The sequence below is a fragment of the Oryctolagus cuniculus genome, chromosome X (genome assembly GCF_964237555.1).
Source record: "Oryctolagus cuniculus chromosome X, mOryCun1.1, whole genome shotgun sequence".
Lineage (NCBI taxonomy): Eukaryota > Metazoa > Chordata > Mammalia > Lagomorpha > Leporidae > Oryctolagus > Oryctolagus cuniculus.
In genome coordinates this window covers 86,109,738-86,126,726 of record NC_091453.1, presented here as the reverse complement: position 1 = coordinate 86,126,726, position 16,989 = coordinate 86,109,738, and the positions used below count along the sequence as shown (strand labels likewise).

The window sequence follows — 16,989 nt, the reverse complement described above, 5'->3', positions numbered from 1 at the left end:
ATTTGCATTTTAAAATGTCCTGTTGGGGCTAGAACTGTGACACAGCAGGTCAAAGCCTCGGCCTGTGGTGCCAGCATCCTGCATGGACTCTGGTTCGAGTCCCGCCTGCTCCAATTCCGATCCAGCTCCCTGCCAGTGTGCCTGGGAAAGTGGCAGAGGATGGCCCAAGTGTTGGGCCCTTGCACCCACGTGGGAGATTCAGAGGAGGGTCCTGGCTCCTGGCTTCAGATCAGCTCAGCCCCAGCAGTTCTGGCCATTTGGGGAATGAACCAGTGGGTGGAGGATCTCTCTCTCTCTCTGTGTCTCTCTGTCTCTCTCTGTGTCTGTCTGTTTCCACCTCTCTCTGTAATTCTTTCAAATAAATAAAATAAATCCTCAAAAAATGTCCTGTAAAAGAACTATCTAGGCCCAGAAAATTTCACTGGCGAATTCTGCCAATTTAATGAATTAATGCAAATTTTGTATAATGTCTTCTACAAAATAAGAGAATACAATCTTTCCCAGATCATTTTATAAGGCCAGTGTTATCCTGATGTCAAAACCAAGAACAGGAAAGAAATTAATTACAGGGGCCGACACTGTGGCTCAGTAGGTTAATCCTCCACCTGTGACACCGGCATCCTATATGGGTGCTGGTTCTAGTCCCAGCTGCTCCTCTTCTAATCCAGCTCTCTGATGTGGTCTAGGAAAGCAGTGGAGGATGGCCCAGACGTTAGGGTCCCTGAACCTGCATGGGAGACCCAGAACAAGCTCCTGACTCCTGGCTTTGGTCAGTGCAGCTCCAGCCATTGCAGCCATTTGAGGAGTAAACCAACAGATGGTAGACCTTTCTCTCTGTCTCTCCCTCTTCACTGTCTGTAACTCTATCTCTCAAATAAATAAATAACACCTTTGAAAAAAGAAATAAATTACAAAAAATATAGCAAATCAAAGAATATATTAAAAAATTATACAACTTGACCAAGTGGTATTTATTTCACATATGCAAGACTGGTTGAACACCTGAAAATCAAACAGTGAAATCCACCATGAAATCAAGACAAAGAAAAAAATCTAAAAAGATTGTATCGAGACTGAAAAAGCATGAGACACAAATATGTCCAATTGATTTTTGACAAAGATACAAAAGTAATTCAGTAGTGGAGGATGGTCTTTAAACAAATGATGTTGGAAAAATTGAACATCCATAAAGGAAAGAAAAATGGCCTCAATCTAAACTCCACACCTTATATTAAAGAACTCAAAATGGATCAGGAGCTTGAATGTAAAATGTGAAACTATAAATCTTATAGAAAAATAGGAGAAAATCTTTGGGATCTACGGTGAAGCAAAGAGTTTTTATAATTGACACTAAAGTCAAAAAAACTGTTAAAGAAAAACTGACAGATTATTTATCAATTAAAAGGTTTTCTTCAGCAAAAAAGACATTGTTAAGAGGATGAAATTTTAAGTTATAGTGTTAGAAAATACATTTATAAATCATATATCTGGAAAAGGACTGGTATCCAGAATATATACTAAACTCTCAAAGCTGAACAGTTAAAAAAAAAGCCCTGAACATTAAAAATCAGAAAATGGACAAGAGATATGAATAGAAACCTCACCAAAGAGGATGATGGCAAATAAATACACAAAAAGATGTTTAACATCAATAGTCATCAGGGAAACTCAAATTAAAACTATAATGAGGTATCACTTCACATCTATCACAAGGTCTAAAATAAAAAATAGTGCAACCAAATCCTGATTAGAATGTGGACAGTCTGGATCACTCATATATTGCTGGTAGGAATGTAAAATGGCAAAGCCATCTTAGCAATTTCCTAAAAAATAAACATGCAACTATTATGCCACCCAAATGAGACTAAGGATCAGAAAAAAAACTACACAAAAGTTCACACTAATTTTATTCATAATAGCCAAAAAACTGGAAACAATCTAGATGTCCACCAACAGATGAATGATTAAACAAATCATAGTACATCCACAACACCATGGAATATTACTCAGAAATAAAAAAGAACAAACTTAGGCCGGCGCTGTGGCTCACTAGGCTAATCCTCCGCCTTGTGGCACCGGCACCCTGGGTTCTAGTCCTGGTCGGGGCGCCGGATTCTGTCCCGGTTGCCCCTCTTCCAGGCCAGCTCTCTGCTGTGGCCAGGGAGTGCAGTGGAGGATGGCCCAAGTGCTTGGGCCCTGCACCCCATGGGAGACCAGGAGAAGCACCTGGCTCCTGCCATCGGATCAGCGCGGTGCGCCGGCCACAGCGCACCGGCCGCGGTGGCCATTGGAGGGTGAACCAACGGCAAAGGAAGACCTTTCTCTCTGTCTCTCTCTCTCACTGTCCACTCTGCCTGTCAAAAATAAAAAAAAAAGAACAAACTTAATGCAAGAAATAACTTAGGTGGAACTCATGAAATTATGCTGAATGAAAAAAATCCAATCCCCAAGGGTTACTTATATATAATCCCATCTATATAGCATTCTTCTCATATCAAGATTAAAGAAATGAAGAACATAATTGTTGTCCAGAGTCAGGGAATGGTGGGGAGGGTTATGGATGTGGCAGTAAAACAAGAGAAGTCCTTGTGGTGATTTAACTACTCTGTATCTTGACTGTACCAGTCAGTATCTTAGTATTATAAGATGCTATCTTTGGAGAAAATTATAAAGCACATATATAATGTTTCCTATTATTTCTTAAAAATATATGTGATTCTACAAAATATCAAAATAAGAAGCTTAATTTTAAAAAGGAATAAATATTAGGGAAGAGCATAATATCATATATAATAATGCAGGCTCCTCACCTGGCTCACCCATTATCAAGTATGTGATCATGAGCAGATTATAAAATTTTTATGTGCTCTGATTTTTTTTATTTATTTGACAGATAGAGTTATAGACAGTGAGAGAGAGCGACAGAGAGAAAGGTCACCCTTCCATTGGTTCACTCCCCAAATGGCCACCACGGCCGGTGTTGCACCTATCTGAACCCAGGAGCCAGGTGCTTCTCCCTGGTCTCTCATGCGGATGCAGGGACCCAAGGACTTGGGCCAACCTCAACTGCCCTCTCGGGCCACAGAAGAGAGCTGGACTGGAAGAGGAGCAACCAGGACTAGAACTGGCACCCATATGGGATGCCGGCACCACAGGCGGAGGATTAACCAAGTGAGCCACAGTGCCGGCCCCCTCTAATTTTCTCATCTACGAAATAGGAAGAAAAATATCACCTATCTCGTAGGCTTCTTGTGAATATTAAATGACATGATGTTTGTAAAGCACTATCATCTTGATAAACACACAGTGATTGTGCAATAAGTGGCTATTAGTAATAGTAATGATTGTACTACTGGTAATCAAAAGGCAAAGATGTACTGTTTGTTGGTTGCTCAACTTCTAAGCTACAGAAATCTTTCTCTAACTGTTCCCTCAGTCATTTATCTAACTTTCAAATATAAATTATGACTTACATGTGACAAATAAAATGAAACATGAATTTTCAAGAAATAGGCTTACTTAACAGTCGAAGTAAAAGGTACAGAATGAACACTGATTGGGTCAGTGTTAATCCAAGCTGATGCCAGTGGCTTTAGATTCTTGTTAAAACCACTGTTGATTATAGTAGTGGTGGTGGTGGTGACAGTGGTGGTGGTAGTTGTTGCTGTTGTAGCTGGAAAATAGAACATATAATGTTAGTAAGAAATGAGAAACTTGTGTTTTAAGCCTTGATAATTCGGGTTAAGAAATATTTATGTATTCTTAAAAATTGTCAGTTTGAACACAAAACTGTTTCAATATGAGTGACACATATGGCTGGCCAGGTATCTGGATTAACCTTCCTGTGAACCAAACATCTTGCCATAGAAAAATAAAACTTACTACCTAACTAGCTTGATAACCATTAAATAAATGGAATCAATCCTTAAAGCTCTTGTATAAACAAAACTCCAGGCCCAGATGACCTCCTTGCTAAGTTTCACTAAATATTCAAGGAAAGAATAATTGCAATTCGCAAAAAACTCTGTACATCTCTATCTGTATATTTACATGACTATATTTCTGTAATTCATTCTGAGAAATGAAATTACTAGATCAAAGGGTCAGCATGCTCTAAATTTTAATGTATCTTGCCAAATTGCCCTACCAAAAGGATTTTTCTAATTTGCATTCCTTTCAATAGGGGAGAGTACCTGTTTCTCTGTAGCTGTTAATCATGGGGATATAACTTTGCCAACCTAATAGCCAAAAGCCTCCAAAAGCTATGTCTATAATCTAGACCCCTCTTCTGCATGTCTTTTCCTGCTGCACCCCTACTAGAATGCCTTGCCCTTTACAGGTGAAATCCTAGTTCATAGCTTCATTCAAATTATTTGTTCTTCCTGTTTATCGCCCACTTCTCTCCTATTTGTTATTTCATTTTGGTTTTTTAAACTTCTGTAGCATTTTTGATTTGTACTACATACTGAGAACTTAAAGAACAAAGCACTAAAAATTGCAGCTGGTGGGCACTGGAAATGTTTTCTTCTTTTTGGTTCTCTGCATTTTTCAAATGTTCTTAGAATTAAATACTGCTTCTGTAACAAGACTTTTTTTGTAAAGATGTATTATAACAAGTTCACAATTGTTTGTTCCTTTTATGTTAACCTTACTTTCCAAATTAGCAATATTTTCAGGTTAATAACTGTACTAGATAAATACATAATTCATGGTACCACCTGCCACATGCATTAACTATTCTAAAGGAACTGGCAAAAGGAAGAAAAGAAAAGAAAGAAGAGAAAAGAAAGAAAAGAAGGAAGAAAGAAAGAAAGAAATTGGCCTACCCTATTCTTACTGAGGGAACAGGCTCAGACATTCCTCTTTTATTCCAGTAACTCTATCCTTTGCTCTTGGATCACAGATGACTGGGTCAGGAGCAGGCATGTGAAGCATTAGAAGTCGCTCCATATGCTACTAGCCTGTGCAAGGTTCTGGCATGAAAAGCTCCACACAAACACAGATAACGTGGATCAGAGTCTCATTTTCCTTTTCAGAAATTTAGCAATATGGTAGGATCCAATTCTAAGTAGAAATATAGAAATACTTCCAAAAATATGGAAAGAATCAGACTCTAGGCAGAAAGCAGGGAATATTTCCAAAAGCGTAAGAAGAATAAGATTGTAGGAAGGAGTTGAAAAGATTGACACAGAAAGGCTTAAAGCAGAAATAGGGGGCCATGAGTAAGTCAAAATTAAGAATAATAACTATTAAATTCCAATCTCATTGAGGTAAAAGTATCATGGCAATGTTTATAAAAGATTTCTATAAGATTCCATTTCCCTTTTGGACACAAGAATCCTTAGGATAATTCCCCATTCTTCATGTTAGTCCTTGTGAGGGTGAAATGAGCACCACAAGGAAGACCATGCTCAATCATGAAATAACCCTGGGGTCATTAATAGTCAGAACACTGGGGAGATTTCAGATTGGATCCTGAATGGTATTTTTAGACATACATCATTGAGAATAAAAATCTTATTTGAAAGGAAATTCTTCTGCGGTAGAGGCCTTTGTCTTTTTTTTTTTTTTAAGATTTATTTATTTATTTATTTATTTGAAAGTCAGAGTTACATAGAGAGGAAAGGCAGAGAGAGAGAGAGGTCTTCCATCCTCTGGTTCACTCCCCAAGTGGCCAAAACGACCAGAGCTGCGCTGATCTGAAGCCAGGAGCCAGGAGCTTCTTCCGGGTCTGCCTTCCCAGGCCATGGCAGAGAGCTGGATCAGAAGTGGAGCAGCCAGGACATGAACCATGGCCTGGGAAGGCAGTAGAAGATAGCCCAAGTCCTTGGACCCCTGTACCCGCGTGGGAGTCTCAAACCAGTGCCCAAATGGGATGCCAGCCCTTAAGGCCAGGGCGTTAACCTGATGCACCACAGGGCAGGCCCCAGGCCTTTGTCTTTTTAATTAAACTTGTTTCTAACTAAAGTTGTGGTAGAGGCCTCCTCAAGGTTAGATAGAAAACAGAAACTTGCCCTGGAAATGGAATGTGGTCATTATTTACTTGCCTATGAATGCTTCAACTATAGTTATCATCAGCTTATAAAGAACCATTTCAGGTTCTGCTTGCTAGTATATAGCAATGGTGCTAACCCCCACCAGATAGCAAATGGCTCAGAATGTGTGTGAAAAAACATCATCAGTAACTATGTACACATGCATGCGCAGTATTGTATCAATTCCTGTGGCTACCATGTAGCATTAGAACATCCAATCAAATGTATCCATGTAGCCATATAAGGTAGACAAAGAGGCTAAAACCACATCAAAGGAAATACCCCTCTTTGTACAGGGCTCAGGCTTTTGGATAAGAAATTTCACAAGGGCCTTACATCAGCATAAATAATAAAAGATTACTTCCTGCTAAAAGGCCTGGGTGTCTTGTCTCTGTACATAAATACCACTATATTTCCCCAGATATGCTGAAAATTAATATTATAATTAGACCCCCTTTATTAATTCAATTAAATACTGAATAACTGCTGCATTCAATATAGAATTTATTTTTTTAAAAAGTTCTTCTTGGCTGGCACCGTGGCTCACTAGGCTAATCCTCCGCCTGCGGCGCTGGCACCCCGGATTCTAGTCCCAGCTGGGGCACCGGGTTCTAGTCCTGGTTGCTCCTCTTCTAGTCCAGCTCTCTGCTGCGGCCCAGGAAGGCAGTGGAGGATGGCCCAAGTCCTTGGGCTCTGCACCTGCATGGGAGACCAGGAGGAAGCACCTGGCTCCTGGCTTCAGATCGGCACAGTGCGCGGGCCGTGGCAGCCATTGGGGGGTGAACCAATGAAAAGGAAGACCTTTCTGTCTCTCTCTCACTGTCTAACTCTGCCTGTCAAAAAAAAAAGTTCTTCTTGGGGTCAGCGCTGTGGCATAGTGGGTAAAGCCACTGCCTGCAGTGCTGGCATCCCATATGGGTGCTGGTTCGAGTCCCAGCTGCTCCACTTCCAATCCAGCTCTCTGCTGTGGCCTGGGAAAGCAGTAGAAGATGGCCCAAGCCCTTGGGCCCCTGCACTTGCGTGGGAGACCCGGAAGAAGCTCCTGGCTCCTGGGTCCAGCCATTGTGGCCACTTGGGGAGTGAACCAGCAGATGGAAGACTTCTCTCTCTCTGCCTCTCCTTCTCTGTTCAACTCTTTAAAATAAATAAAATAAATCTTTAAAAAAAAGTTCTTCTTGTAAAGGAACATGATTTTCTAATAAACTAATTTTTACTTCTTGACGTGGACAGATTTCCAAAGATGTATGCTTAAGAAGAACAGCATATTCTAGAACTCTGTGTATATATGCATATATCCATAGCATACATATATACTTGTGTATGCTTGGAAAAAGGGCTAGAAAGATAAATATAAACTGCTTTCTTTGTGGGAGTAATATATGTATATATGCATGTATGTATGGTTTTTGTAATTTTAAAAAGCAACTGTCATCATCACTAGTAGAGAAACAGCTAAATAAACAAACAAAAACTTCCCCAAAATGTTTAGCAATACCTTTGGGAAATTAATGCCTGTCAACCTAAACATAAAAGAAACTTGAGTATTATAAAAATGGTATGATTATTTTAACCTTTTTGTATTTATATTTTTTATTCTTTATCTTTTATGCTATTTTTCAAAGGCATAAATTAGCTCTGGCATATTCAAGTAACAATATTTCAATTAATGTCAAAAAAGCAGTGGGTTTGAGTGTGAAGGTTCTATCACAGCCTCATTTTGCAATTTATAACTGGTCTAAATTATTTAATACAGTCAATTCTACATTATCTGTGTAGTAAAAGGGAAATACAACTCTATAAATAAGATAGCCATACCAAATCTAAATTTATATTTAAAATAAATCTCATTGTGGTGGAATTAAAATAATAATAGAAAATGTTTAAAATATTCCTTAAAAGCACATCCTATCTAATTTTCCTATCCTGTCTTAGATCAACAACTATACATCTTTAGTCCTTGCTGAGAATGGACATCATCACCTCAGATTCATTGACAAAATAGTTTGATAAAAAGCAACTTTCCCTCATAACTTGCTCATTGTACATAGAGCAGAGAGTAAAATCCCAAATGACTGTAAATTTGCAGACACAGACTCTTGGAAGCTGCTCGGCAAGGTTGGTTTGTGAGATAAGTCTACATACCTGGGGAGAAGAAAAGGTAAGCAGGAGAGAAAATAACCTGGATTAGGGGTGTCAGGGTGAGTAATATCTGACGGGGAAGATTAGTACATAAGGTAGTGGTGAATGGAACAGTGTTAAGGAAAATCTAAGTGGCAAACGTACCAGATTTCAGGAAAGAATTTGAGACTTAGATACGTTAAAAGGGTAGGTTATGACAGGGTCATTAAAAAGTCTGCCAATTCAGATGTCCTAAACAGCACTCTGGCCTCAGAATCAGCTCTTAAGGCATTCAGATCCGGCTGAAAAGCCCATGAGAGTTTCACAGGCATGGAAAGCCAAGACACTGTGGCAAAAAAAAAAAAAAAAAAAAAAAAAAAAACACAACAACAACAACCAAACAACAAACCTAAATGAAAGATCTCTGTGAGTGAGATCCCAGTGGAAAGAACAGGTCATTAAAGAAGGAGGTACCTTTCTCTGAAGGGAGGAGAGAACCTCCACTTTGACTATGACCTTGCCTAAATACGATCAGAGTTGGCGAACTCAAAAGGCCTCCATAGCCTTGGCAACTCATGACAAGAGCCTAGGGTGATTACTGATGCCATAAACAAGAGTGTCAATTTGTTAAGTCAACAACAGGAGCAACTGTGCACTTACTCCTCATGTAGGATCTCTGTCCTTAATGTGCTGTACATCGTGATCTAATGCTATAACTAGTTTTAGTACTCAAACAGTATTTTTCACTTTGTGTTTCTGTGTGGGTGCAAACTGTTCAAAGCTTTACTTAATATATGCTATATTGATCTGTATATAAAGAGAATTGAAAATGAATCTTGATGTGAATGGAACGGGAGAGGGAGCAGGAGAGGGGAGGGTTGCAGGTGGGAGGGAAGTTATGGAGGAGAAAAAGCCATTGTAATCCATAAGTTGTACTTTGGAAATTTATATTCATTAAATAAAAGTTAAAAAAAAGTCTGCCAATTCACCTTTATTGATTCAATCCATGACTGCAAGAATCAGCTCTTTTTGGTGTTTTATGAGGAAAATTATGCAGTGTATTTTTTGCAAAAATGGAAACTTATAAAATTCTCATGACATATCCTTCACAACTCTCATAGGTTGGCCAGTTAGCCTACTACACAGTAGAAACTCAGAATGTGTTAGTCATATAAAGAAGGCATAAAGCAACTATATATATACATATACATATGTATATACATGCCTCAGTTTAGTAATAATTTAAGCTTAAAAAGGTTTGACTTTTAGGGTGGGCGTTGTTGCACAGCAGGTTAAGCCTCAGCTTGAAACACCTGCATCCCACATCCCTAGGAATCCTTGGTTTAGAGTCCTGCCTCCACTTCTGATCTAGCTTTCTGCTAATGCACACTCTGGGAGGCAGTAGATGATGGCTCATGTAGCTGGGTCCCTGCCACTCATGTAGGAGACCCAAATTGAGTTCCTGGCTTTGGCTTGGCCTAACCTCCACTGTTAGAGGAGTGAACAAGCATATGGAAGATCTCTCTCCCTCTCCCTCTTTCTCTCTGTCACTCTGCCTTTCAAATAAAGATAAATAAACTTTTAAAAGGTTGACTTTTAATTTATGCTCAATTTGAAGAAAAATTGATTTCATTCCTAAGCAAACTTTTAAAAGTAAAAACAAACAAGACTTTCCTAAAATGGAGTCTGATTTGAATGGTAGATTTAAATAGCAAATGATCACTAATCACTCAACACACAGGCAATGGGTACTCAAGTTTTCTAACACATACAACCTCACTAGCTCTACATTTAGGATAGGACTAGAATAACTCTCTCTTTTTTTTTTTTTTTTTTTTTTTGGAGAGGCAGAGTGGACAGTGAGAGAGAGAGAGAGACAGAGACAAAGGTCTTCCTTTGCCATTGATTCACCCTCCAATGGCCACCGCGGCCGGCGCGCTGCAGCCAGCGCACCACGCTGATCCGATGGCAGGAGCCAGGTACTTATCCTGGTCTCCCATGGGGTGCAGGGCCCAAGGACTTGGGCCATCCTCCACTGCACTCCCTGGCCACAGCAGAGAGCTGGCCTGGAAGAGGGGCAACCGGGACAGAATCCGGCGCCCCGAGTGGGACTAGAACCCGGGGTGCTGGCGCCGCAAGGCGGATGATTAGCCTAGTGAGCAGCGGCACCGACTAGAATAACTCATATAATCAACTTTAGAAGAAGATAACACAGGTCAACACCTCAATTAACATTTAGAAAAAAAAAGCCCCATGAATCCCAACATAATAATCAGCAACAAAAGTCCTTAACTTAAAAAGTTGTCAAGAATGTGATCATAGCTTTTATTGTATCAATCTCAAAGAATAATATGTTGATATCAATTGCCTCATTCTAATCTTTGGCAATCATATATATTGGTGTACCTTTTGATGAGATGGTCAAAATCCATTTAGATAACCCTATAAGCTATAAAATTATGACCTACTTACTGTGACTTACGGAGTACATTTCCAATGAGTGTCCCAACACATCCCAGTAATTCTAAAATCTTACCAGATGCAGTAGGAGCTGCTCTACCTGCTCTGGGCAATTTTAATCCAAATCCCAAAGTTCAACTACCAAGTGTCCTAGTTGAAATTCTTTGGACACCAACTACAGAGAACAACTTAATATTAACTATTATCCTTTAGTCAAAATCAGTGAGGTATTGATGTAGTCTTTTTCATCTGAAGAGTCCTTTAGAAACTTTTGATTAAACAGAAAAAAAACATGGTCAGTCCATTTATATGAAATGTCCAGAAAAGGCAAATCTATGGAGACAGAAAATATATTAAAGGTTATTTATGGCTGAGGGATCATCCTGGGATCCTGGGAAATGCTGTAAAATTAGATGTGGTGATGGGTACAGTTTGGTAGATTTATTTAAAATCACTGCACTGCACTCTTAACAGGTTAATTGTATGATACCTAAGTTATAATGTACTAAAGGCAACTGAAATTTACTGTGGTAAATGTATTATTACAAGTACAGCAGAGGCAAGAAAGGGAAAAAAAGAAAAGGTCAGAGGGCAAGTCTTTGCTTAAACATGAAATCAATTAATTAATTTTAGCTCCAAACCTTATACATAGTTATATTCATTAAATTTATTGTAGTTCAGATGGATCTTGCTTGCATATTCCAAAAGGGTTTCAAAATCACAGTCATGTTTCCAAACTGAAGTGTACTTGGAAGAAAACAACTCATGTGGTAATCAATAAATTTAATTAATGTTTGCGTAGGTCAACTGCATAATAGGATGAGGAGAATATGCTACTATTCATGTTCAACTAAGCATTAACATTTCCTGGCAAGTTTGATACCCAGGAATGGTAATAATCTTGCTATTATAGGGCTTTAGGAGAACAATAGTCTAGCTAGGATTACAGTACAACAAGGTTTAATGATGAACATCATGGCACTCTGAAAAAGATACCTCAAAGGCAATCAGTTTAATGGAATCTGTAAGAATTGCCTATGACATACACAAAATTCAGTATTTTCAATACTTGTAATTACTAATAGGAGACGTGTAACAAATAAGTTGAGGTTACAAGACAATTTCACATCCCTCAGCTCAAATTATCCAAATGATCCTCTTCAGAGGGAGAGGTGACAAATAGTACACTGTGCCTATTAGAACCCCAAAACTACAGGGGTCCTATGTCATGTTCTACTTCTGCTAAGTAAAATATAAACGCCATAAATCTCATCTATGTAAAAAAATACATTACAGCAAGGCTCCAACACTTACTTCTCATTTTACCTTATTCACATGGACAATAAGGACTTCTTCCACTTATACATACTTAGCAAAAATCCTACCCTTCTTATTCATAATACCTTGAAGAAATTGTTTCAAAACAACACAACATTAATCAATTATATGCTTAAAGTCACCATTTTAAGCCATAATAACAATGTTAATAAAAACATTCACAGCTAAAGACAATTAGGCTCTTAAGCAAAACTACTATTAATGTCAGCAGTTACAGATGGGTTCAAGCATAATAATTTATGAGATGTAGAAGATCCATGGCTTATATTGGCAAATTCAGTTAAGTGGTCTCATGGCAAAATATAGTATTTTCTTTGAAATGAGTGGCTTACATGAGAGCTTAGTAGCAACAGTGGAGGTGGAAGTATTTGACATCGAAGTGAACAGCATGGTGTTTGAAATAGTAGTTGCAACAGTAGATACTGGAGTCAAACCTAAAAATCAATGTAACAAGCAAAAAATATGCCATTCAAAGTAAGTTTTAAAAAGTAAAACACCATTATTATAAGGTTCATTTATATGGAGAAATAAAAGCCAGTCAAGGAAAACCAAGTATCCAGAAACCTAAATAAATAAGACATACTAAAAGCCTGATTGCAAAGATAGATCAACAGTATTGTTTAATATAGCCACTCTTTTAACACTATCATAACAAATATATTCTACTTTACTGAAAAAATAGACATAAGAGGGGGATCTACTTTCAGAATCGTGGCATAAAAAATCCCATTGACCTGCTCCCTAATGAAACATTCATAACTGGCAAAAAAAATATTAAAACAGAAAAAACTGGAAACAACTAGAAATTCTTCTAAGGGCACACAGGAAATGAAAAAAGATTTATTCAAGAAAATTTAAGATTCAGTAATCTAACAGTGAAAGACTATATGGCATACGAGCCACAACCACTGCTCTTTTTCCCCACACATCCTACTGCTCACCTTGATGGACTCCCTTTATCCCTAGTTCCCAGTCGAAGATAGTATATCTCAATGAGAGGGACAAGCACCTCCAACATAGCTGAAATTCCTGGTGAGTACATCCAAGGGTTCAAGGGCACCCTTCCTGTATCACAGCCCTACTCACAGGAAAGAAGCTCTATCACAAGCATAGCAGGCTGAAAACACTGAGGCCCCAGTTGCCCTCGACCTGATTGCCTCACCCCAGCTCATAAAAGGCTAAGTTCCAAGACTGAAGCTGTAAGCAAGATGCCCAGTGGCTATTAACACTTCTCTGCACCCCAAGCCCTGGCTCAAAGATTTTGCCTAGGGATAAGGCCATTCATAAGAACACAGAGTTCCCAAGCTATCCCTAAAAGAAGTATGTTTAATAATAATGTGAGTTCTGTAATTGATGCACAGTTATTCTTAAGTGTTGAAAATTAACTGAAATGTGATCCCTGTTGAACATGGGAGTGGGAATGGGAGAGGGAAGAGATGTATAATTTGGGACATGCTCAGGCTGACTTGCCCCAAGTGGTGGAGTTGGAAGCATACCAGGGGATTCCAATTCAATCCCATCAAGGTGGCATGTACCAATGCCATCTCACTGTTCCAGGTGATCAGTTTCAGTTCACAGTTGGTCATGGTGGAGGGACTGGGAGTCAAAGGGAGCACATAGACAAATCTAGTACCTGCTAACGCTAACCAATGGAGTAAATAAAGGGGAGAGTGATCCAACATGGGAAGTGAGATACTCAGCAGACTCATAGAATGGCAGATGTCCTAAATAGCACTCTGGCCTCAGAATCAGCCCTAAAGGCATTTGGAGCTGGCTGAAAAGCTCATGAGAGTATTTCAGGCATGGAAAGCCAAGACACTCTGGCAAAAGATCTCTGCGAGTGAGATCCCAGTGGAAAGAACAGGTCATCAAAGAAGGAGGTACCTTTCTCTGAAGGGAGGAGAGAACCTCCACTTTGACTATGACCTTGTCTAAACAAGATAAGAGTCGGAGAACTCAGAGGGCTTCCATAGCCTTGGAAACTCATGACTGGAGCATAGGGAGATTACTGATGCCATAGACAGGAGTGTCAATTGGTAAAGTCAACAACAGGAGTCACTGTGCACTTACTCCTCGTGTAGGATCTCTATCCTTAATGTGCTGTACATTGAGATTTAATGCTATAACAAGTACTCAAACAATATATTTCACTTTGTGTTTCTATGGGGGTGCAAACTGTTGAAATCCTTACTTAATGCATACTAAACTGATCCTCTGTAAAAAAAAAAAAAAAGAAATTATCAATTCCCAACTTGACTCTCACTGGGATTAAACATGACAATAGGTCTGCTCTGATTTCATCATCATTTAAAAAAAATCATCTATTATTTTTCACTTTATGTTTCTGTGTGGGAGCAAACTGTTGAAATCCATACTTGATGTATACTAAGCTGATCTGTATATTAAGATAATCGAAAATGAATCTTGATGTGAATGGAAGGGGAGAGGGAGTGGGAAAGGGGAGGGTTGTGGGTGGGAAGGACGGTATGGGGGGGAAGCCATTGTAATCCATAAGTCGTACTTTGGAAATTTATATTCATTAAATAAAAGTTTAAAAAAATAAAAAATAAAAAAAATAATAATAATGTGAGATAGTTCAAGCCAAAGGATTCTCTCTTTTAAAAAAAAAGTATTTTCTTTATTTATTTGAAAGTCAGAATTATAGAGAGAGAATGAGACACACACACACACAAACACACACACACACACACACACACACAGAGAGAGAGAGAGAGAGAGAGAGAGAGAGAGAGAGATCTTCCATCTGCTGGTTCATTCCCCCAAACGGTTGGGCCTGGGCCAGGCTGAAGCCAGGAGCCAGGAGCCAGGAGCCAGGAGCCAGGAGCCAGGAGCCAGGAGCTTCATGAGTGCAGGAGCCCAAGCACTTGGACCATCCTCGGCTGTTTTCCCAGCTGTATTATCAGGGAGCTGGATCGAAAATGGAGTAGCCAGGACCTGAATCAGTGCTCAGATGGGTTGCCAGAGTCACAGGCGGTGGCTTTACCTGCTACGCCATAATGCCAACCCCAGGATTCTCTCTTAAAAATGGAGATTTTGGTGGTAAGAAATTGTAATTCAAATACATTATCAGAGATAAAAAATGAAAAAGAAAGCTAAAAAAGCCATCCTAGGATTGGAATAATCAAATACTGATACATGCTAAAATATGGATGAATCTTGAACATGACATGCTAAATGAAGGAAGCCAGACATAAAAGAAAACCTATTGTTTGATCCTATTTATGAAATGTCCAGAATAAGCAAATCCATAGACTGAAAGAACATTAGTGGTCACCAGTAGCAGGAGGAGGGGTTAATGAAGAATAACCACTAATGAGTACAGGGTTTCTTTTTGGAGTGATGAAAATACACAATGATCGTTGCACACTCTGTGACTATATTAAAAAACCACTGAATGGTACACTTTAAAGGGAAGAATTTTAAGATATGTGAATTATGCTTCAATTACACTTTTAATTAAAAACATATTATCATCTCAATGGAAGCAGAAAAGCATTTGAAAAAAATCCAACCCCCTCTTATGACAAAAACACTCAACAAACTAGGAAGACAAGGAAACTTCTCTAATGTGATAAAGGACATGAATGAAAACTCCACAGCTACATCATACTTACTGGTGAAAGACTGAATACTTTCCCACTACCATCAGGAACAAAAAAAGCATGTCTCCTTTTATTACTTCAATTCAACAATACATTGGAAATTATAGACTGACAATTAGGCAAGAAGACAATATAAAAGATTATCCACAAGGAGAAGGAAAAGCTAAGACTATTCACAGATGATATGATAATGAATACAAAAAATTCTAAGAAATTAATAAAAATATATTAGTACAATATATTAGTTCTGAGAGGTGGCAGAATACACAACCAAAATACAAAAATAAGTTATATTTCCATATTACGACAATCCAAAAATGAAATTAAGAATCCAGGGGCTGGCCCTGACGCATAGTGGGTTAATTATCGGCCTGCAAGGCTGGCATCACATATGAGTGCCAGTTTGAATCTTAGCTACCCTACTTCTGGTCCAGCTCCCTATTAATGCACTGGGAAAAGTGGTGGAAGATGGCCCAAGTACTTGGGCCCCTGCTACCAACCCATATGGGAGACCTAGATGAAGTTCCAGGCTCCTGGCTTTGACCTGGCCCTGCCCTGGCCATTGCAGCCATTTGGAGAATGAACCAGTAGATGGAAGGTTTCTGTGTATGTGTGTGTGTGTGTGTGTGTGTGGATGTGGATGTGTCCCTTTCTGCTACTTTGCCTTTCAAATAAATACAGTTTAAATTTTTTTCTTATACTTGTTAATTTTTATTATCAAATTTAGGATCTTCGTCAATTTGATAAGGGAAAAATTACATCATATATGTATAAATTTGTTTTAAGGTGGGCTAGTCATCTCTTGTTCTGTTTATTTTTTTTATAGAAAGCTTTTATTTAATAAATATCAATTTCACAAGTACAACTTTGGATTATAGCAGTTCTTCCTCCCATACCCACCCTCCCACCCCCAGACCATCCTACCTCTTACTCCCTCTCCCAGCCCATTTTTTTAAAAAAATATAATCCATTTGATTACTCAAAGAGAATAAAATACTTAAGAACAAATCTAACAAAAGAATAAAACTTGTACACAAAAAAATACAAAACATGGTTGAAAAATTTAAGGATGACCTTAATAAATGGAAATATCTCCTTTTCATATCAAAAAACTTGGCATTGTTAATATGGTGCAGAAAACTGAAAAATGGGCCTAAAAGATGCCTAATACCCCAGACCTGTGATGGGATTAACATCAATTACCTTGAGTTTATCCTGGATTATTCAGGTAAGAGAAATCTAATGATGTGAATCCTTTAAAGTAGAGATATTTTCTATGCTATGGTCATCAGAGGGAGAGGTGACTATAAATTAACGGTCGGAAAGATGCCAAGTTGCCAATATAAACAACCAACAGCACAGAAAAACATGTTCAATGTCATTAGTCATTAGGGAACTGCAAATCAAAACCAAAT

The 16,989-nt window shown here is 38.7% G+C and overlaps 1 protein-coding gene across 6 annotated transcripts in view; it reads right to left on the bottom strand.

Annotated features, from left to right (window-relative positions):
• The window catches only part of NUP62CL (nucleoporin 62 C-terminal like), a 109,318-nt gene that overhangs the window by 33,213 nt on the left and 59,116 nt on the right, over window positions 1–16,989 (bottom strand). For 3 of the 6 annotated variants that reach the window (XM_008272850.4, XM_051827229.2, XM_008272849.4), the window contains exons 3-4: window positions 12,284–12,385; window positions 3,520–3,673 (exon numbers count right to left, since the gene is read on the bottom strand). In XM_008272850.4, coding sequence (XP_008271072.1) covers window positions 3,520–3,673; window positions 12,284–12,385 — 256 coding nt within the window. The remainder of the gene's footprint in view (window positions 1–3,519; window positions 3,674–12,283; window positions 12,386–16,989) is intronic. The other 3 variants (XM_008272852.4, XM_051827230.2, XM_008272851.4) reach the window with 1 other exon arrangement.